Genomic DNA, 23,863 nt, shown 5'->3' on the forward strand with positions numbered 1-23,863 from the left:
ATTTCAATGCTCAGTATCAGTTTGGTTATAATTTTAAAAAAGTTGTTTACAGTGGCAATGGAGCTTATTTAGACATTTAAAAGGAAAATACAGTTGGCACTACAACTGCTCGACCATAACCTAGGAGAAAGCCCAAAAGAAAGGCAAGCAATAAATATAATTCACGATTTCATCAAGATTTTTTTTAATTAAAATATTTAGATATCCTGGCCCATTGCAATGGCCCCCCTACCCATAAAATAATTAACATATTGCTGTCTAACTTAACGGGCACTTTGGGGGGCCAAGCCAGTACGGACAGTATCCAGGCCCGTAAGGTTGTCATCGATAAGTCCGGCCTCAGGCCCAACTGTTACCATATAATTTGGAGAATGTTGTAAAAAGTTGTGCAGGATGCAGCACGATAAAATGATAAAATTAAGTTTGTATTCCGCCAAATTAATGGAGGTTTGAAACAGGCGGAACCGGCTGGCCAGAATCCCAAACGCATTCTCAACCACTCTTCTAGCTCTGGCCAGCCGGAAATTAAAAACACTCCTCTCCGGGGTGAGGGTTCTTTGCGGGAATGGCCTCATGAGGTGCTTGCTCAGAGCGAAGGCTTCATCGGCAATGAAGACAAAGGGGAGTCCTTCCACGTTATCCGCATCAGGTGGCAATCCCAGGCCACCACTCTGGAGACGCTGGCAGAACTCCGTCTGGGCAAATACTCCTCCATCCGACATCCGGCCATTCTTCCCCACGTCCACATATAAAAATTCATAGTGTGCCGACACCACCGCCATTAAAACAATACTGTGGAACCCCTTATAATTAAAATAGTATGACCCCGAATGGGGTGGTGGCATGATGTGGACATGTTTCCCATCTATAGCCCCTCCACAATTGGGAAAGTCCCAACGGGTGGCAAAATGGGATGCCACAGTCTGCCATTCCTGTGGCGTTGAAGGAAACTGGGGAATCAAACAAGAAAATCAAAATCATTAATTTTGAAGATAACATTGCAAGAAAATTATACAATTAAAAACATTATTCCCCAGCATCAGTATAACATTAAATAATTTAAATCTTCGGGAAGAACTAATATGGAAAGGCACACTTATCAGATTGCTCACCCCCTCTGATGGAACATTGATTACATTTTAGGGGGTTGTGAAATCCCTAAAAAAGATTACTTTTAGGACACGCAGGGATTTAGGGACTAAAAAGGCTACAAGACTGCAGTTGTCGCACTCTGCAAGTGCAGTTGCTACCCAGCTTACAGTAAATGAGGTAAGGTAAAAAGGCAGTCATGTTGCAAGGAGTACACGATCACATGCAAGGGCAATTAATGAAAACACTTTGTGGCTTGCATATGATTTGATGATGGAAATCAGCAGAGCTTCTGCTCATTTACTAAAGCACTGGAACAAATGCACTTGGAGAGTGCACATGCATTTTGCAAAGTGCAACATATATTTGCTTTATACAAATCAACACCACAGAACATTCTAGCAAATTTTTACGAGGGTGGGGGGGTGGGGGGTTGGCAAATCAAGCTAATTGCTAATTATAAGCACACTATTTGGATTGAGTTTAGGTGGGGGGGAGGGGGTTGGGAAATCAAGCTAATTGCTAATTATAAGCACACTAAATACACTCAAACAAAATACATTCAAAATGAGTAGACTAGGTGGATATGTGCCCATCATTGCATGCTGGGGAGGTTATTGAAGGAAAATATACATGCATGACAAAAAAGAACAGGAAAAAAATCCTGCATGTGTGAGGATAAAAAGGGGACATTCACACTATATTGCAATGATGGTAAGTAGTGTTTGAGGCAAGAAATACATTACATTATCAAAGATTACATAAAAGAACATGTGATGCTAATAAAAGAAAAATATCTTACCTTAATATAGTCCTTCTGCAGGACCTGGATGATGGCAGAACAGGTCTCTGGGATAATGATCCCCAGAGCCTGGGGGGAGATGCCTGTCGAGAACTTGAGGTCCTGCAGGCTTCTCCCTGTCGCCAAGTACCGCAACGTGGCAACCAGCCTCTGCTCCGGAGTGATGGCTTGCCTCATGCAGGTATCCTGCCTGCTAATATAGGGGGTCAGCAAAGCCAACAAACGGTCAAAAACGGGGTCCGTCATCCGGAGAAAGTTCCTGAAATCCTCAGGATTATTCTCACGGATCTGACGGAGCAATGGCATGTGACAGAACTGGTCACGCTGGAGCAACCAATTCTTGGTCCATGAACTCCTCCTCGCCCTGTTCATGGACTGGTCTTGGTCTGAAGAATAAACTACAGCACCAAGCACATACAATGCACGAGCTCGACGACGAGTACGTACAGGTAACATGGCTTCAAAACGGTCGGCTGGTCAGAACGCACTTAACAGAACGCACTGAAGAACAGCAAGGCCTGTGAAGAACGACCTGAAAATCAGGAACGAGCAGACAATAAAACAAAGATTTCTCAATGCCAACTGACCAAACGCACTGAAAAGCAGATACAAACCTCACAAGCACAGACTGAACAACAGTTAGAACGAACTGAAAAATACGAGTCTCACAAGCGCGAATCGTCTCTCACCAAACTTCTACTAACACGAGATAAACACGAGATTAGCAGAAGGAGCCCAAAGGGTGTCATACGGGCTATTGAACTTCCATTTTATAGTCTCGCCGGACTTGATGTACGTCACCGCGTACTAGGCTGTCGAACTTTTGTGTGGTCGTGTGTAGGCAAGTCCGTTCGTTAGAAAGTCTGCCGCAAGTCCGCCGAAAGTCTGCCGGAAGTCTGTCGAACAGGCTGTCGGACTTTTGTAGACGAAAAGTCCGACCGTGTGTACGCGGCATAACATTTTGGATTTACCTTCACTTTCATTCCCATTGACATTGGTGATCATGAATCTCCCTGGTGATCATGAATCTCCCTAATAAGTATTAAAACAGCAATACAAACCTGACAGTGGTTCCAACCCTTCAGCACTCTATCTGCATCTTTTAAAAAGCTTAGGCTTTGGTTACACTTTAAAAAGTTTGAGCTACACTTCCACTTTATGGGTGCCGCTATTATTTAAAGGAAGTAGGAAAGCCTTAATATCCTTGTCAGAATATTTTTTGCTGGCTGTGGTCCCGATGTGGAGATTTCACTTCACTTTCTGGAGATGCAATAGGAAGTAGGAGGAAATCTCTGTAAAGTGAGGAAAATTCCACTCTTAGGGCTTGTTTACACCTGTGTCACTCTTCGAAGATTGATCTGTGGTGGCTGCTTTTAAGAGAAGTGCGGCTGACAGGTATTCAGGAGGCAATACTGTCACCTCCTGAATGCCGTTTTCCTGACAACTGAATGGCTAGTGTTCGGTTGCAGCATGGCCCCATTCATTGGAATATGTCACTTTTAGTACTGTGATGGGGGAATCCTTTTTGCCACACCACAAACTGACCTCTGTATGTGTGCACCCCTGTCCAGCTGCTTTTGAGAGGTGGTACAAACGAGGCTCAACCACCTATTTTTGTTGTCATCACAGTAAAACCTGGGGGCAAGTGTAAACTAAGGCTTACAATTGTCACAGTGGAAATCTTCCAATGAGGATACTTGTTAGTCATATTGGAGAGGTTAGGTTGTAAACCTAAAGGTGTATTGATTATTTCTATATGTGTTATTAAAAAAAAAGTAATCTAAATAAAGAGGTGGTGTTACCATTCATAAGTACCTAGAGCAGGATAACATCTAAACACAATCCTAGTTAAAGCCACAGAGAAGGGTTGGGACAAGGATCTCAAAGCAAAGGGGTTTTCCAAAGCTGGTGGATGATAGACTTTGCTGGTGCCTTGACTTGACACTAATTTAATAGTAATCCCATACGTCTCTTACCTGGTTGACATTTTGTACTTTTGAGAGAGACCGGCATCCAAAAACAGAAGTGGAAAGGGTTATACAGAAGAGCAGCAAATTTATCACAAGCAGTACAGAAAGAACAGCATAACCAGTGTTCTGTAAAAAAAATAAATAAATAAAACTGTTGGTAAGTCAGCAGACACCCTAGAGAATAAAATGGTGGTAGTTCAAATATTTTATGTCACATGATATTAGTGTAGCAGTTTAGGATATGCAGAATTGAAATTACAAAAATACACTAAAGTAAATTTTAGAGCACACAAACGCAATAAATTACCCACATTTTTGTAAAAAAAAAAAAAAGATGTGGTTGCGCCAAGTAAATAGATACCCAACATGTCAAACCTTAAAATCGCGTGCACCCCTTGAAATGGCACCAAATTTCTGTAGCCTATATTTTCCATAGGCAATGCTTTTAAAACCCCAACAAGTCATCAGGTTGGAGATATCCATGAATATGGGATTAGAATTATTGATCTCACTCTGGCGGGTTTGGCGATATGGTACCCCCCAACACATGCATTGACATTTGTACGTTTGTGGGGGTGGGAGGCTCCACATTTTTGTGGGGGATTTTAAAGGGATTGTGAATGATCACCTTGTAAAAAAAAAACATTCAGTTTAAAATAGAAATGAAAAGCAAACATTTTTGTATACATAGAAAAAAACATTATAAATACGTTTTTTCCCTCTTTTATAAGTAGACACATTCCCTCTGTTCTAAGCTGCATAAGAGCTATGGGGAAGAAGAAGGAGCAGCACACTGAGCTTCTCAGTGAATGGCTGTGCAGTGGGGGGGGAGGGGTCAGGACAAGTCTAATCATTGGAGAACAGGCTGAGTTATAATAATAGTGATTAGTCCATAAAGTAGCCAAACATGAAGAAATCCTTGAAATCGTGTCTCTTGGGGTGATAGATGACAAACACCAAAAGTGCACCTTGCACCGAGAAAATAAGATGTGTCCTTACCGGATAGCTAGACTCCACTTTATAGGAGCCTAGTAAGGCTTATATTCACACGTTATTGAAGATCCATCCATTGGAAGCAATGTCTTACTAGGGTCCTATAACGTGGAGTCTAGCTATCCGGTAAGGGCATAGCTTTTATTTTAACAGTGGAAGGTGCACCTTGGTGTTTATGTCATCTATAACCCCAAGAGACACGATTTCAAGGATTACTTCATGTTTGGACACTTTATGGACTAATCACAATTATTATATTAGTAGCGGCACCCCCAACCTCCAAAGGCCTAATGGTGACCTCCAGAGTGAGGGAGAGCTGACATCCTTCTTCACAGTATGGGTTACTAGGCATGGTGGATGTAATGCAAGTTGAAAACATGGGCATCAGTCACTTTTTGAATACGAACAAAAGAGATTTATTGTTTCTTAACAAAAACTGAGGGAGAGAGGGTTTAGGGCCAGGACACCCTTTGGCAGATGCAATAGCAATTGGCAGACTCCGAGACAAAATAATAGGCAGACAGCTATACAGGTAGAGGGCCTTTAAGCTGGATGCAGCAACTGTATTTGTAGAACTGCTGTCTCCTATGGCAACTGAACTTTTAACAGTCAATAGAGATCCGTACACGTAACTCACAGTAAGCCGTTATAGATCTTTTCTCACATCTCACAGTATCATACTGTAGATCTTCACAAACTGAGCTCCCAGTCTCTCTCTAGACTTCAAGATCCCAGTCGTCACTGGATCCCCTGAACACTTCCACAGCTAACCCGCTGTATTCTCCTCAAGTGCCAACCCTGCTAACCCGCTGGGTCCCTGGCTAGGCACTCTGCTGAAGCTTTCCCACTTGTTCACCATTCCCGACTAGTGAATAAGGCTGCTCTGGTACTTCTTCAGACTTCCAGAACTGGCCTCTGATAATTGGAGTGGTTGTCCCTTAATGGTGACTGTCTCCTTTATCTCTGACCTTAATCCTCCTCACTTGCCTCTGGTAACAGGAGTGGTCATCCCATGTGGCAACTGCTTCTCCCTCACCGCTGGCAACAATGTGGTTTCCCCTCCGGTGGAACCTTTGCAACTTGATTGGGCTTTCGGCCAAAAGCCCCAACCCCGCGCTGCTTCTCTCATACGTGGATAGGCCTCAGACAGCCTAGAAGCCAGGTGCTCCCAGGATAGGCCTCAGGCTTCTGGCCTAGCAACCCGGAACCTCGTAACACATGTCCACCCATACAGCCATCCAGGTGGCACAGAACCCTGATTACCTAACTCCTCCCGAATAAATGGGCGCTCCCAGCAGGCTAAGGGACCAAAGAGACCCCTGCCAATTGGCTGAGTCAACCTATTCACTCCTAGTCTGGATTCCCTATGCCCTTATCGTTCTAATGCCAGAGGCAACAATGCCACCTAGTGACAGAAGAAAGAGGTGCATCAAATCCTGAGTTAGAGAAAAAGCCAGTGAATCCCCTATCAATCAGCCAGGCTAGTTACCACCTAGAAAGCTAAATTTGTTAGCAACCCTGCCTAATATCAGGGTGCTACATATTGTTCACAAGTTATTAGCGTGGCAATTTTTTATTTTTTATGTTTTTACACAAAGTGTTCTGTTGTGTGATTGCCAGCTGCTTTTTTGATTATTTATCACTACTCTTCACCTGCGCAATTACTACATTTCTTTTTCCATACTACCTTTTTGTCATCCCCCTCCCCATCCACGACATCCCCACTCACAGCCACCACCACTTTCCCCATCCACTGCATTCCCACTCACAGCCACCTTTTCACCACCCCATCTCACAACCACCACACCACCTCCCCATCCACTGCTACTGCACTCACAGCCACCATTCCACCACCCACACCCAACTCACAGCCACCTTTCCACCATCCCCCTCCCCACCCACCACTCCCCCACTTACAGACTCAAAAACAATGGTTTTATATGATTTATAATATACCCAAACTTGCCCATTTTTGAACAGGCACACTTTTGCAACAATAGAATAACATCTGAATCAGTATACATATCTTTAGTGGTTAAAGAAATAAAATATATAAAAAAAAGTTCCATTTATATAATTACCAAAATAATACTTACAAGTTTCTGTTGGCATAGATAGTACCCATCATACCTAGTGTAATTATTAGAGTAATTGTAAAAGTAGCACCGCATGATTAGAAAATCAACACTGTTTAGGATCACAGCTGTTATGCTGAAAATGGAGCTAATGATGTTCAGTCCCAGAGAGCCTCTGATCTGTAAAGAGAAAACAGGAACAATAAACCAATGATACAACAATAACATAAACAGCCTTATTCAAGTAATGTTTGCAAACTGTTATGTAGCCAGGGACTCAGATGACTGCTGGAAAAGTGGGCTGTGTGCTTCTTTGCCCTCTCCCCTCCTTTCAGCAGACGTGGACAATCACATTTGTAGTGATCTATGCCTCCACAATTGTAGCAAGTCACTGAATCTGCTGACCATCCCCTCAAGTTCTCAACTGTATCATGATAGGGTCTAAGGGTTGAGCTCCCCTTAAAACCTGTCTCATCTGGACTTCATCTACTGTGTACTGGAATCAATGCATCAGCAGCTGCTGAATAAAGGTATAATCCTGACAAAGTACCTCTGTATTCAGACAGCTTCTCCCCTTCATTCTGGTAGGTATGTTAAAACTGGTACATGATGTTGGAAGCCTTTTCTGTTCTCCAAAACACATCTTGAAGGATACTTAAGTAATCATAGGTGGTACAGTCCGGTTTGCTGAGCTTTAGGTTCCGATTAGCTATTGAGGCAGGCCCCCCTTAAGCACTTGGTGATCCTCTGCTTATGCTGGGTCTCAGAAATATTATTCAGGGTTTGCATGGCTTGTTCCAATCACTCCTCAAAACCTTCATCACCGGCAAGCACTGACTCGTTGCTTGAGAAGACCCTCCGTTTCCAGTACTCAGACCCAATGTACGTTGGACTACTCTTGAGCGGCAATGAATTCAGGCCCTATCATGGCCAAAGGTGCTGGCAAAGCAGTTCCTTCTGTTGGAGTTGCTTGGCTTTAAGGCCCCTTTCACACGGGATGGATCCATGTTGATCCGCCCTGTGAACATCCGCTGCTCAGCGGGGAGTCGGCGGATGACAGGGCGGGACCCGCACACTGTGCAGGGACTGCCCTGTCAGATCTCCGCTCTCCCCTATGGGACGGTCCGTGTTCTTCTGATCCGCTCTGCAGACGGATAGAAAAATAGGATTTTCTTCCGTCTGCAGAATCGGACGAGAGCGGAGCCGGACGGACGACATCGGGTGTTAGCGGATGTACATCCGCTGACACCCGCTATCCCATAGGGATGCATGTATGTCCGTATTTCATCCGAAAACGGATGGATGAAATACGGACATACGGTCCGCATGTGTGAAAGGGGCCTAACTCTCTTGGTTATTGCACTCTCAGCTGAACCAGATGAGCTTCAACATCATCAGTCAGATGTAGATTAGCCTTCTAGAAACAGTCAGAGATTCCACTCCTCCACTCTAGAAGTACATAATACTGTAAGAGCAAGAGGCGTCTAGATCTGCTTTCATGTCCAGTATGTACACTCATTGGTCAGGAACTAGTGCCATCACTGCTTGTCAGATCTGCTCTTCAACCCAGGTGTCTCCAGGAATGTTGACCACCGTGTTTGACTCCCAAAGGCAATTTTTCACAACGTGTGATATTGCTTTTTTCCAAATTATGCAAGTTTTTGTGACCTTTTACAGTATTGTAAATTGAACTTTCTACCTCCCTGATTGTATTTGTGAAGTGGAAGGAAAATGATAAATGGTTTTCAATATTTTTTACAATTATGTACCACTTTGTGTTGGTCTCTCACATAAAATCCCAATAAAATACAAAACAATTTAAGTTTTTGGTTGTAACATGACAAAATGTAAAAAATTCCAAAGGGTATGAATACTTTTTCAAGGCCCTGCATGTACCAGGATCTAGAGAGTAAAGCCTTTACCTGTGCTCAGGTTACTTCATTGCCCCAGCCATGAACCGTGGACTGTTCCAGTGTGCCTTTGCCTGTGCTTATACTACTTCATGGTCCCCACCTGTGAACCGTGAGCCTATACAGCATGCAGCTGCTAAGCAAGAAGAGTCCCCTGCTAGCAATACTCTAATGCCCTGTACACACGGTCGGATTTTCCGATGGAAAATGTGTGATAGGACCTGGTTGTCGGAAATTCCGACCGTGTGTAGGCTCCATCACACATTTTCCATCGGATTTTCTGACACACAAAGTTTGAGAGCAGGCTATAAAATTTTCCGACAACAAAATCCGTTGGCGGAATTTCCGATCGTGTGTACACCAATCCGACGCACAAAGTGCCACGCATGCTCAGAATAAATAAAGAGATGAAAGCTATTGGCCACTGCCCCGTTTATAGTCCCGACGTACGTGTTTTACGTCACTGCGTTCAGAACGATCGGATTTTCCTACAACTTTGTGTGACCGTGTGTATGCAAGACAAGTTTGAGCCAACATCCGTCGGAAAAAATCCTAGGATTTTGTTGTCGGAATGTCCAATCAATGTCCGACCGTGTATACGGGGCATATGAGTGATTACTGATCCGGAGTGAATGGACTGTTGTTTTTGTGTGCCTGGCTGCCTCTGCACTGTTGGGTAAAGAGCCTGTCTAATCTAAAGCAGCTCCTTCAGGGGTAGCTTTACATAAACTGTCAGGAGCTGCTTTTTTTGCTTTTGCATTTGGTGCTTGACATTCACTGTAAGTACTGCTATTCAATCAGTCTAGCTCAGCTATATAATCTTTTTTTTTAATTTTTGGAAAACATTTATACACACCTTAAAGCAATGTTACTTTTCAGCTACGTAGAAAATGAAAACAAAAACTCACCAAGCAAATATTGGGTTTTGTCTGAGCTCCAAGTGTCAGAGATCCGGCAATTATGTACTGCAAAAAAATAAAAAATAATAATAAGTAAGAAAGAACACAACTGCACATTCTAAAACATTACTTGCACAAATTTCACAAGCATTTGTGCAAACTGAACCAGATGTCTTGTTTTTTAGAGAAATGTCTGTATTGTTAGTGCCATCTAGTGGGCAAAATGCAGTCTAGTTATCTGAAATACCTCAACGAGAAAACTATGCTGCATTTTGGACACTAGATGGAATTTATGATAGGAATTAATCTCTTTAAAAAATATGGTGGCATTTTGTTCAATTTGCATGAATGCAGGCGGTAGAACACCGACACTGAGGACCAGTAAGTAAAGCCATAGCTCCCAGCTGTCCCTGATTTGGAGCAATGTCCCTCTGTCCCTTATTTCTCCTCAATTGTCCCTCATTTTGGTCTGATCTATATAGATGTATATAAAATGCACTTTTTATCTATCAAAAAAGGTTTTCCAGCACTAAACCTTTCATCTGATTTCTAAATTGCTGCATTTGTAAATTCCAAAAGCCAATATAAAGGAATAGTAGTGGTAAGCAAAAAGCACTTGTGGGTTTAACCAATCATGTTTTTTTGTACAATTCCCCTTTAAGGGGCATGGCAATGGGTGTGTCCTATGCCTGCATACTTTGCTGATAGGTGTCCCTCATTCCCATCTCAAAAAGTTGGGAGGTATGGTAAATCCTTAAAGGTAGATGTCAAAACTGATAGTACTTGGCACTTACTCCTAACAGTGGGTCCCAGAATAAAGTCTATAAGATCTGTGCACAGAGTATCTGTTTGCAGTGGCCTGCAGCAAAGCCAGACAAGATGGCGGGGGGAGCTGTCAAAAAGCCAACCGATGGAAGTGAGAGCACTAGAAGAGTTATCCCTGAAGCTGCTGGTTCTCAGTGTGCACACTGTGTTTGAGTCAAGATAGAGGTCCTCCTGGATAGTGGGGGAGCATGGGGGGGTGAAAGGCAAAACTTTTTAGGCAAGGTTCACACATGTCCGGTGCAAATTCCCAGTACGTTTTCACTGTGGATTTCCAAAGCAGCTGTTGAGCTGTGATTTCTACATACAGTTCAGATGCAAATCTTCAGAGCCTGCAGCCACTGACATCTTTACCAACAGCTGGTTGTTAAGGAGCAGGCTGAGAAGCCGTCTGTCACGTCCTTAACAACCGATGTCTTGGAACCCGCTGACAGCTGAATATAAAAAGAAACTATTGCCGGCAATGAATAATGAAGAAAAAATATGGCTTGAGGTATGGTATGATCTGGTATGGATTCTAGGGGAATCCCACGCCAAAAAAAAGTGGGAGTCCCCCCCCCCCCACAAAATCCATACCAGACTCTTATGCGAGCATGAAGCTAGGCAGACCAGGGGTAACCATACCAGACAACATGCCTGCAAGATGAACGCCACAGCCGCCAAATAGGAAAAGAAAAACAGGTCTGCAGCCATCTGGCAGTTCTTAAATAGCTAGGGGGCTATTTAAGCTGGGCAAAATAGATATCTCTCCATGGAGGCTTGGCAAATGCCCAGCTAATGGCGCCACCCTGATGGGCAACCAGGGAAGTTGTTCCCTGATGACGCCCTGGGTGTCCGCATGGTCACCTGATCCCATTAAAAAAACCCATAATTTACCCCATATGTCTACTTCTTTCTACCCTTGCGATTTGTAGCCAAATTTCTATTGGATTTTAAGATATTCATCAGTATTCAGGTAATTGAGACTCGGGGATAGTGTACAGGCTGATACATATGTGAGATATAGGAAAATGCGTTTTTATGTATTTTTGTCGTATTATTTCAATTCTGTTTTGTATATTATTGATATTGTTGTCTAAAACAGACTATTTTTCATTCTTAGTGATCATATAGGCAGTGCTTGATAAAAAGTCTCCTGCTGAAGCCATCGTTTGGCCAAACATATAGAGAATTGGAATTGTTCGCATTTTTCCAATTACCGTATGGATATATGTGCTAACATTATGCTGATTTTTATATGTTTATAATAAAATTTGATATATTTTATATATTTGTGTTGTGTTTTGGCACCTCAAAAATCCCATACTTTTCTTCTTGTTACAAATATACTCATATATATGTTTATGGTCACTGGGATATACAGTATCTCACAAAAGTGAGTACACCCCTCACATTTTTGTAAATATTTTATTACGGTATATCTTTTCATGTGACAACACTGAAGAAATGACACTTTGCTACAATGTAAAGTAGTGAGTGTACAGCTTGTATAACAGTGTGAATTTGCTGTCCCCTCAAAATAACTCAACACACAGCCATTAATGTCTAAACCACTAACTACAAGATACGGAAATAATGCATCTTAAAGAGCACTTGTTTTTATAATGCAATAAAAAATGGTAGGTAAGGAAAACACTTCCTGTTTTGATTGGTTGTGCTGGTGCTTTTAAATTGGATCTCAAGTTCACACTTTATTTCTTTTTTTTCAGTAGCATTGAGATGGGAAAACAACATTTTTTTTATTTTTATTTTTTTTCCTGCAGGGAATTCCCCAGCGTGGAATGTAGACAGCAGATAAATCTGAAATCATTTTCAACTCTTCCTCATGCTACTGAAATAAGGAAGGAGGTTCTTACTGTCTATGTTCCAGCTGGAGAGATTCTGTTCACTTCATGTTCAGGTGACCACACAAGAAATCATTCTACAGTCTGTCTCCAAAACAGATTTTAGCTAGAATTCAATGGTCTGCACCTTGATATTAAAGTGGTGTTCCGGCCAAAATTATACTTTTTAAATAAAAATACCCCTATAATACACAAGCTTAATGTATTCTAGTAAAGTTAGTCTGTAAACTAAGGTCTGTTTTGTTAGTTTATAGCAGTAGTTTGTTTTTTTATAAACTTACAGCAGGCCATGGCCATCTTAAGTGTGGGCATCTAAAGCCAGACTGTATTTCTTCCTGGATCTCATCCTTGCAGATCTCGCACATGCTCAGTGCAGCACAAGCAGTGTAATAGGTTTCAGGTCAGGTTTCCATAGCAACGGCAGTTTCAGAGGAAGTTGCCGCTCCTTCCCAGAAGGCATTGCAAACAGGAAATGATGCGATGGGCCGCAGCCAGGGAGGAGGAAGTGAAAAATGAACACAGCAGATATACAGTAAGTGCTGAGAAAAAAAATTAAAAAATATGCAATTTGTTTACAGTGCACAGTTTAGTGAGGGATGCTGAAGAGTTGTAAAAGTGGGTGGAACTCCACTTTAAGCTCTGTCTCTTTTGTAGATGTGTATTATGGTAGCACTAGAAGAGTAAGTTGTGGGAGAATATGCTGTTGGTAGCAAGCAACATACAGTCAGGTCCATAAATATTGGGTAATTGACACAATTCTAATCTTTTTGGCTCTATATGCCACCACAATGGATTTGAAATGAAACAAACAAGATGTGCTTTAACTGCAGACTTTCAGCTTTAGTTTGAGGGTATTTACATCCAAATCAGGTGAACGGTGTAGGAATTACAACAGTTTGTATATGTGCCTCCCACTTTTTAAGGGACCAAAAGTAATAAGATAGATTAACAATCATCCATCAAACTTTCACTTTTTAATACTTGGTTGCAAATCCTTTGCAGCCAATTACAGCCTGAAGTCTGGAATGCATAGATATCACCAGACGCTGGGTTTCATCCCTGGTGATGCCCTGCCAGGCTTCTACTGCAACTGTCTTCAGTTCCTGCTTGTTCCTGGGACATTTTCCCTTCAGTTTTGTCTTCAGCAAGTGAAATGCATACTCAATCGGATTCAGGTCAGGTGATTGACTTGGCCATTGCATAACATTCCACTTCTTTCCCTTAAAAAACTCTTTGGTTGCTTTCGCAGTATGCTTCGGGTCATTGTTCATCTGTACTATGAAGCGCAGTCCAATGAGTTCTGAAGCATTTTGCTGAATATGAGCAGATAATATTACCCAAAACACTTCAGAATTCATCCTGCTGTTTTTTCAGCAGTCACATCATCAATAAATATAAGAGAACCAGTTCCATTGGCAGCCATGCATGCCCACGCCATGTCACTACCACCACCATGCTTCACTGATGAGGTGGTATGCTTTGGATCATGAGCAGTTCCTTTCCTTCTCCATACTCTTCTCTTCCCATCACTCTGGTACAAGTTGATCTTGGTTTCATCTGTTCATAGGATGTTGTTCCAGGCTTTTTTAGATGTTGTTTGGCAAACTCTAATCTGGCCTTCCTATTTTTGAGGCTCACCAATGGTTTACATCTTGTGGTGAAACCTCTGTATTCACTTTGGTGAAGTCTTCTCTTGATTGTTGACTTTGACACACATACACCTACCTCCTGGAGAGTGTTCTTGATCTAGCCGACTGTTGTGAAGGGTGTTTTCTTCACCAGGGAAAGAATTCTTCCGTCATCCACCACAGTTGTTTTCCGTGGTCTTCTGGGTCTTTTGGTGTTGCTGAGCTCACCGGTGCATTCTTTCTTTTTAACCACTTCCCGCCCGCCCTATAGCGGATTGACGTCCGGGAAGTGGTTGTGTTATCCTGACTGGACGTCATATGACGTCCAGCAGGATAACATGCCGCAGTGCGCCCCCGGGGGTGCGCATCGCGGCGATCGGTGGAGCGGTGTGTCACTCTGACACACCGCTACACTGATCTTGGTAAAAAGCCTCCGGCGGAGGCTCTTTACCAAGTGATCAGCCATGTCCAATCACGGCTGATCGCGCTGTCAATAGGAAGAGCCGTTGATCGGCTCTTCCTCACTCGCGTCTGACAGACGCAAGTAGAGGAGAGCCGATCGGCGGCTCTCCTGGCAGGGTGGGTCTGCGCTGATTGTTTATCAGCGCAGCCCCCCCTCAGATCACCCCACTGGACTACCAGGGATGCCACTAGGACCACCAGGGAAGGGGCAACGTGGATGGCCAGGTATGTACCCCTTGGCCATCCACATGTGCCCAATCTGTGCCAATCAGTGCCCACAAATGGGTACTGATTGGCACTATTATATCCATGATCTGCCCAGCAATGCCCAGATCTGCCCAGCAATGCTTTTTTTTCAGTGCCACTTGTCATTGCCCATCTGTGCCAACTGTCATTGCCCATCGGTGCCACCTGTCAGTGCCCATCAGTGCCCACACATCAGTGCCACACATAAGTACCCATCAGTGCCACCCATATATACCAGTCAATGCCACCTACGAGTGCCCATCAGTGCCGCCTATGTGTGCCCATCAGTGCCGCATACCAGTGCCACCTATCAGTGCCCATCAGTGCCACCTATCAGTGCCCATCAGTGCCGCCTATCAGTGCCCATCATCAGTGCCCGTTAGTGCCACCTCATCAGTAGGGATGAGCCGAACACCCCCCGGTTCGGTTCGCACCAGAACCCGCGAACGGACCGAAAGTTCGCACGAACGTTAGAACCCCATTGACGTCTATGGGACTCGAACGTTCGAAATCAAAAGTGCTCATTTTAAAGGCTAATTTGCATGGTATTGTCCTAAAAAGGGTTTGGGGACCCGGGTCCTACCCCAGGGGACATGTATCAATGCAAAAAAAACTTTTAAAAACGGCCGTTTTTTCGGGAGCAGTGATTTTAATGATGCTTAAAGTAAAAAAAAAAAAGTGAAATATTCCTTTAAATATCGTACCTGGGGGGTGTCTATAGTATGCCTGTAAAGTGACGCGTGTTTCCCATGTTTAGAACAGTCCCTGCACCAAATGTCATTTTTAAAGGAAAAAATCTCATTTAAAACTGCTTGCGGGTTTAATGTCATGTCGGGTCATGGCAATATGGATGAAAATCAGTGAGACAAACGGCATGGGTACCCCCCAGTCCATTACCAGGCCCTTTGGGTCTTGTATGGATATTAAGGGGAACCCCGCACCCAAATTAAAATAAGGAAAGGTGTGGGGCCACCAGGCCCTATATACTCTGAACAGCAGTATACAGGCGGTGCAAACAAGACAGGGACTGTAGGTTTGTTGTTAAGTAGAATCTGTTTGTAATTTTGAACATTTTTAACGTGTTTAGCTCCAGCCAAAAAATCTTTTCTAAGCTTTTTGGAAAACATAGGGAAGGGTTATCACCCCTGTGACATTTGTTTTGCTGTCTTTCCTCCTCTTCAGAAGATTTCACCTCACTTTTTTGTCCCAATGAAAAATGTTTTTTGAAAATTTGGGTTTTTTTGTGGAACAAGGATTGGAAAGCATCAGTGGAAAGGAGAAATTGTTTTCCCATATTAACTCTTACAGGAGAGAATTTCCCTTCCTAGGGGTAGATTTCATCTCACTTCCTGTTGTCTCCTTCCGTTTGCAAGTAGGAGTCGTTTGTAAGTTAGATGTTTGAAAGTAGGGTCCTGCCCTATATACTCAGCAGAAATTTGGGCCTTAGGTGTTGCTGTGGCCACAACACTGTAAGCCCTCACAGGGCCCTGCTGTGAAATATTAGATCAAGAATTGTAATTACATGCCCCTGTTGAACAGGAGCTGAAAAATTAGGCCTTAGGCACTGGTGCTGGTGCCACAACACTGCAACCCCTCACAGACACTCTAGTTGGAACGCAGGAACGAGCCCTGCTGCAAATTATTGCTTCAAAAATTGTAATTACACGCCCCTGTTAGACAGGGGCAGAAAAATTGGGCCTTAGGCACTGGTGCTGGTGCCACAACACTGCAACCCCTCACAGACACTCTAGTTGGAACGCAGGAACGAGCCCTGCTGCAAAGTATTGCATCAAAAATTGTAATTACACGCCCCTGTTAGACAGGGGCAGAAAAATTGGGCCTTAGGCACTGGTGCTGGTGCCACAACACTGCAACCCCTCACAGACACTCTAGTTGGAACGCAGGAACGAGCCCTGCTGCAAAGTATTGCATCAAAAATTGTAATTACACGCCCCTGTTAGACAGGGGCAGAAAAATTGGGCCCTAGGCACTGGTGCTGGTGCCACAACACTGCAACCCCTCACAGACACTCTAGTTGGAATGCAGGAACGAGCCCTGCTGCAAAGTATTACATCAAAAATTGTAATTACACGCCCCTGTTAAACAGGGGCTGAAAAATTGTGCCTTAGGCACTGGTGGTGGCGCCCAGAACCAAAAATGTTCTTACAAGCTATCAGCGTGATGATTGAGGAGGAAGAGGATAATTACTCAGGGATAGTCACTCAGCATCAGCATAGGCAGTCTTTGAAGGGATCTGAGATTTCAAAAAAAATTATTCGGTTACATCAGCATCAGGTGCTTGGTAGCTGGTGGTGATCCAAGACTCATTCATTTTTATGAAGGTCAGCCGATCGACCGAGTCGGTGGACAGACGCACCCTGTGATCGGTTACCACGCCTCCAGCAGCACTGAATGTGCGTTCCGAAAGAACGCTGGATGCAGGACAGGCCAGTAGCTCAATTGCATACTGTGCAAGCTCTGGCCAGTGATCCATCCTCAAGACCCAGTAACCCAGAGGATTTTCGGTGGGAAAGGTGTCCAAGTCTGATCTTGCCCCTAGGTATTCCTGCACCATGTAAAACAGACGCTGGCGATGGTTGCTGGAACCGATCATACCTTGGGGCTGCGGACCAAAAAATTGTCTGAACGCATCGGTCAGACGGCCACCTTCTCCACCGCTCCTTCTTTGACTGACCGAAGCCTCAGCAACACGTTGTCCAGAAACAGGAGTTTGTAACCTCCCAGTCTCTGGGAACGCGTTGCACAGACCTTTCTGCAAGGCCTCCCGAAGATGTTTCATCCTCTGCTCCCTCTGCGATGGCAAGATAAGGTCCGCAACCTTACCCTTGTAACGTGGATCAAGGAGGGTTGCCAGCCAGTATTGGTCCTTCTCCTTGATACCACGAATACGAGGATCCTTACGCAGGCTTTGCAGGATCAGGGAGGCCATGCAGCGTAGGTTTGCTGAGGCATTCGGTCCGGAGTCCTCTGGGTCACTAAGAACGACATGGTCCGCAGCCACCTCCTCCCAGCCACGTACAAGTCCATGTGTTTCTTGGGACTGATCCCTTAAAGACTGCTGCTGATGCTGAGTGCCAGGCTCCACCTCCATACTGACACAATCTTCCTCCTCCTCCTCTTCCTCCTCGTCCTCTTCCTGTGTGATCGGCGGGCACGCAGGAACACTGTCTGGATAAAGGGGGCCTTGAGAGCTAAGGAAGTCCTCCTCTTCCTGCCTCTGTTCTGCCTCAAGTGCCCTGTCCATTATTCCACGCAGCGTGTGCTCCAACAGGTGGACAAGGGGGACAGTGTCACTGATGCATGCACTGTCACTGCTCACCATCCTCGTGGCCTCCTCGAATGGTGACAGGACAGTGCATGCATCCCTGATCATGGCCCACTGGCGTGGGGAAAAAAAACCAAGCTCCCCTGACCCTGTCCTGGTGCCATAGTCGCACAGGTACTCATTGATGGCCCTCTGCTGCGTGTGCAGCCGCTGCAGCATGGCCAACGTTGAGTTCCACCTGGTGGGCATGTCACAGATTAGGCGGTTCTTGGGCAGGTTAAACTCCTTTTGGAGGTCCGTCAGCCGAGCACTGGCATTATATGACCGGCGGAAATGCACACAGACTTTCCTGGCCTGCCTCAGGACATCCTGTAAGCCCGGGTACCTGCCCAAGAACCGCTGCACCACCAAGTTAAGGACGTGAGCCAAACAGGGCACATGGGTCATTTGTCCCTGTCGGAGGGCAGAGAGGAGGTTGGTGCCATTGTCGCAAACCACCATTCCTGCCTTAAGTTGGCGTGGCGTCAACCACCTCTGAACCTGCCCCTGCAGAGCTGACAGAACCTCTGCCCCAGTGTGGCTCCTGTCCCCCAAGCACACCAGCTCAAGCACCGCATGGCATCTTTTGGCCTGCGTACTTGCGTAGCCCCTTGAACGCCTACGGAGCACCGCTGGTTCCGAGGAAGAGGCCATGGAGGAAGAAGAAGAGGAGGGGGTGGAGGAGAGAGGTGTGTCACAATCAGCATTTTGGAGGCGTGGTGGCAGAACAACCTCCAACACTACTGCACCTTGTCCTGCATCCTTCCCAGCTGCCAGCAGAGTCACCCAATGCGCCGTGAAACTTAGGTAACGTCCCTGTCCATGCCTGCTGGACCATGAGTCAGCGGTAATATGCACCTTACCGCTGACCGCCCTGTCCAGCGAGGCATGGACATTGCCTTCCACATGCCGGTAGAGAGCCGGAATCGCCTTCCGTGAGAAAAAGTGGCGTTTGGGTACCTGCCACTGAGGAACCGCACATTCCACAAACTCACGGAAGGGGGCAGAGTCTACCAACTGAAAAGGCAGCAGTTGAAGTGCTAGCAATTTTGCCAAGCTAGCATTCAACCGCTGGGCATGTGGATGGCTGGGAGCAAACTTCTTTCGGCGGTGCAGCAGCTGGGGCAGGGAAATTTGCCTGGTACAATCTGACGTCGGTGTACCAAAAGCAGATTGCCCACAAGTACTTGGCTGTGACACACCTAATTCTACACCTTCATTCCTCTCACTGCAGGTCTCAGAGAGGACTGAAGGTCTAGTGGGGTTGGAAATCTCAGCTGATGAGGAGCAAGGAGAGATCCTCTTTGTTCTTTGGTGTGGGTCTTTTAGATACGCTTGCCAACGAACTGCATGGCAGGTCAACATATGTCTGGTCAAGCATGTGGTACCCAAGCGGGAGATATTTTGGCCACGCGAGATACGCTTGAGACATATGTTGCAAATAGCAGCGGTGCGATCTGATGCACTCGTCTCAAAAAAGGCCCACACCAAAGAACTTTTTGAATAACGCGCAGAGACTGCAGCGCCCTGCACATGTGGAGCTTTGGGGTGTGATGCAGTCAATGTGTTGCCCTTAGGCTGGCCCCTGGAGGGCATCCTGCCTCGTTGGTGATGTGCTGCCGCCTCCTCCTCCTCCTCCTCCTCCTCCTCCTCCTCCTCCTCCTCTCTCCTATCAGGCACCCACGTTGAGTCAGTGACCTCATCATCCCCTCCCTCCTCATCACTGGAGCAAACCTGGCAGTATGCTGCAGCAGGGGGAGCATGACTGCCAGATTGCTGTCCTTCTTGGGCACCCCCTCTGTCCGCGCTCATGTTACTGCCTTCATCGAGCTCAGTATCGTCATCAGAGCCTTCCAAACGCTGGGCATCCTCCTGGAGCATGTACCCAACACTGTGGTCAAACAGTTCGAGGGAATCCTCATGAGGACATGGTGGAGCTAGGGAAGGAGTCACTGATGACATTGAGCTGAGGGAAGAGGCCGCTGCTTTGCCAGACAAAGCACCCTGGGCATGGGTGAGAGAGGATGAGGAGGATGAGGACGGCTTGGTCATCCACTCGACCAAGTCTTCCGCATGTTGCGGCTCAACATGGCCAGCTGCCGAAAAAAAGGCCAAGCGTGTCCCATGGCCACGTGCTGATGAGGATGCACCGTCTCCACGACCAGCACTAGACACAGAGCCTGCTTGCCCTCTCTTATTGGCTTGTGACTGTCTGCCTCTCCTTCTTGGCCTTCCAGACATACTAATGGCCTGTAGCTGCACTAAGCTGGGATAGAACACCTGTAATTTTCTTCAAGTAGCTTTATATACTGTAACCAGACAAGCCTGCCTGTCAGTAGGAAGATAACAGGAACGGATCTAGCTGAACACTGTGAGCAGGACGCACTGTACTAAATGTAAATAGTCTAGCTGCCTGACCGTGGTACTAATAGGATCAAATAGAACACCTGTAATTTTCTTCAGGTAGCTTTATATACTGTAACCAGACAAGCCTGCCTGTCAGTAGGAAGATAACAGGAACGGATCTAGCTGTACACTGTGAGCAGGACGCACTGTACTAAATGTAAATAGTCTAGCTGCCTGACCGTGGTACTAATAGGATCAAATAGAACACCTGTAATTTTCTTCAGGTAGCTTTATATACTGTAACCAGACAAGCCTGCCTGTCAGTAGGAAGATAACAGGAACGGATCTAGCTGTACACTGTGAGCAGGACGCACTGTACTAAATGTAAATAGTCTAGCTGCCTGACCGTGGTACTAATAGGATCAAATAGAACACCTGTAATTTTCTTCAGGTAGCTTTATATACTGTAACCAGACAAGCCTGCCTGTCAGTAGGAAGATAACAGGAACGGATCTAGCTGAACACTGTGAGCAGGACGCACTGTACTAAATGTAAATAGTCTAGCTGCCTGACCGTGGTACTAATAGGATCAAATAGAACACCTGTAATTTTCTTCAGGTAGCTTTATATACTGTAACCAGACAAGCCTGCCGGTCAGTAGGAATTTAACAGGAACGGATCTAGCTGAACACTGTGAGCAGGACGCACTGCACTAAATGTAAATAGCAGGAACGGATCTAGCTGAACACTGTGAGCAGGACGCACTGCACTAAATGTAAATAGTCTAGAAGATAACAGGAACGGATCTAGCTGAACACTGTGAGCAGGACGCACTGCATTAAATGTAAATAGTCTAGATAGAAGATAACAGGAACGGATCTAGCTAAACTGAATACAGTGTATATATATATATGCAACACCTGGGATGCATATATATACACAATACACTGTAAGTGCAGCTAACTGACTGACTGTTCTGCCTAATCTATCTAACTCAAATCAAATGACACTGTCTCTCTCTCTCTCTATCTCTCAGCACACCGGAACACACACTACACAGGGCCGCCGTGCAGGCGGCCTTATATAGTGTGGGGTGTGTACTAAATGCCCTGAGCCGTAATTGGCCAAAGCCACCCTGGCTTTGGCCAATTACAGCTCTCTCTACTGACAGCGCTGTGATTGGCCAAGCATGCGGGTCATAGTGCATGCTTGGCCAATCATCAGCCAGCAATGCACTGCGATGCCGCAGTGAATTATGGGCCGTGACGCGCCACACGAATTTAGCGCGAACGGCCCATAACGTTCGCAATTCGGCGAACGATCGAACAGCCGATGTTCGAGTCGAACATGGGTTCGACTCGAACACGAAGCTCATCCCTACTCATCAGTGCCACCTCATTGGTGCCACCTCATCGGTGCCCATCAGTGCCGCCGTATCAGTGCCCATCAGTGCAGCCGTATCAGTGCCCATTATTGAAGGAGAAAGCGTACTTATTTACAAAAAAATTTTACAGAAACAAAGAAAAACTTGTTTTTTTTTCGAAATTTTCGGTCTTTTTTTATTTGTTGCGCAAAAAATAAAAAACGCAGAGGTGATCAAATACCACCAAAAGAAAGCTCTATTTGTGGGAACAAAATGATAAAAAATTTGTTTGGGTACAGTGTAGCATGATCGCGCAATTGTCATTCAAATTGCAACAGCGCTGAAAGGTGAAAATTGGGCTGGGCGGGAAGGTGTCTAAGTGCCTGGTATTGAAGTGGTTAAGGATGTTCCAAACAGTTGATTTGGCCACACCTAATTTTTTGACAATCAACATCTCACATGCTCTGTCTATTTGTCTAGATTACTTCGATGTATGTGTATATACTGTATATATATATATATATATATATATATATATATATATATATATATACTGTATATAATATTGTATGTGTGGCACTCTAGCTATGATTAAGCACCATAACCGGTGTGAAACCTGTTAGATGTGCAGTTGGTCTGTATCCCCGTATCATGCTTTGATTTCTGTTTTTACAAAATAAAGGTGAATATTAGAGTGTGGCTATCCAGCCAGCATCATTTTTGTTTCAAGGTCTCAGGTGTGAATGGGGAGCAGGTATGTTAAATTTTATAACTCTAAGCCCCGGTTCACACAGGGGCAGCACGACTTGCAGGTCGCCTCACCGAGGCGACCTGCACGCGACTTCCACGGCGACTTCTGTATAGAAGTCTATGGAAAGTCGCCCCCAAAATAGTACAGGAACCTTTTTCTAAGTCGGAGCGACTTGCGTCGCTCCTATTAGAACGGTTCCATTGTACAGAACGGGGGGCGACTTGTCAGGCAGCTAGGTCACCTGACAAGTCGCCCCTGTGTGAACCGGCACTCACTCTCTCATACTGGTCACTGGAAGTTCAACATGGCACCTCATGGCAAAGAACTCTCTGAGGATCTGAAAAATAGAACTACTGCTCTACATAAAGATGGCCTAGGCTATAAGAAGATTGCCAAGACCCTGAAACTGAGCTGCAGCACAATGGTTTAACAGGACAGTTTCCACCCAGAACAGGCCTCGCCATGGTGGACCAAAGAAGTTGAGTGCAAGTGCTCAGCGTCATATCCAGAGGTTGTCTTTGGGAAATAGAGGTATGAGTGCTGCCAGCATTGCTTCAGAGGTTGAAGGGGTGGGGGGATCAGCCTGTCAGTGCTCAGACCATACGCCGCACACTGCATCAAATTGGTCTGCATGGCTGTCGTCCCAGAAGAAGCCTCTTCTAAAGATCATGCACCAGAAAACCCGCAAACAGTTTGCTGAAGACAAGCAAACTAAGGACATGGATTACTGGAATCATGTCCTGTGGTCTGATGAGTCCAAGATAAAGTTATTTGTTTCTTATGGAGTCAAGCATGTGTGGTGGCAAAACCAGGTGAGGAGTACAAAGACAAGCGTCAAGCCTTAAGTGGAACTCCAGCCAAGTTTCTTTTTAGATAGCATAGGCAAGGGTTGGGACTTTTTCATGCTGTTCTTTTTGTCTTTGTTCTTGTTGAGGAAGATTTAAATCCTGTTTCCTGTCCAAGTGATCGAATGGCGGTGGTCAACAACACCCCACGTTGATTCAAACCTTTCCAGCTACATTGGTGAAAGTTAATCATTGGCTAATAGGTGAAACTGCAGGCTGATGCTTTTTTGCACCCAGTTATTACACATCACAAACAGAAAACGGTAAAGGTACTTACAAACACTGGGCCCCAAAAAGTAATGCCACTTATAAACGTGGTAGCAAAGGCAATGAAGACCAATGCAATGCCGAGACCAATCTCCAAGATGGCTGCCACAATGACCAGAATCTGAAGTGGAAAAGAACAAGACTTAGCAGAGTATTGTGCAAAGCTGCATCAAACTAATTAAGTGCCATTGATATCTAATGGTCCACTAGAGATAAATGAAAAGAT

General features: G+C 45.1%; 1 protein-coding gene across 1 annotated transcript in view; it reads right to left on the minus strand.

Annotated features, from left to right (window-relative positions):
• LOC141105374 (membrane-spanning 4-domains subfamily A member 4A-like) overlaps positions 1 to 23,863 on the minus strand; it is a 110,351-nt gene that overhangs the window by 27,241 nt on the left and 59,247 nt on the right. The window contains exons 3-6 of the mRNA XM_073595243.1: positions 23,648 to 23,758; positions 9,748 to 9,804; positions 6,951 to 7,109; positions 3,868 to 3,987 (exon numbers count right to left, since the gene is read on the minus strand). Coding sequence (XP_073451344.1) covers positions 3,868 to 3,987; positions 6,951 to 7,109; positions 9,748 to 9,804; positions 23,648 to 23,758 — 447 coding nt within the window. The remainder of the gene's footprint in view (positions 1 to 3,867; positions 3,988 to 6,950; positions 7,110 to 9,747; positions 9,805 to 23,647; positions 23,759 to 23,863) is intronic.

Source organism: Aquarana catesbeiana, linkage group LG08, assembly GCF_042186555.1.
Source record: "Aquarana catesbeiana isolate 2022-GZ linkage group LG08, ASM4218655v1, whole genome shotgun sequence".
Lineage (NCBI taxonomy): Eukaryota > Metazoa > Chordata > Amphibia > Anura > Ranidae > Aquarana > Aquarana catesbeiana.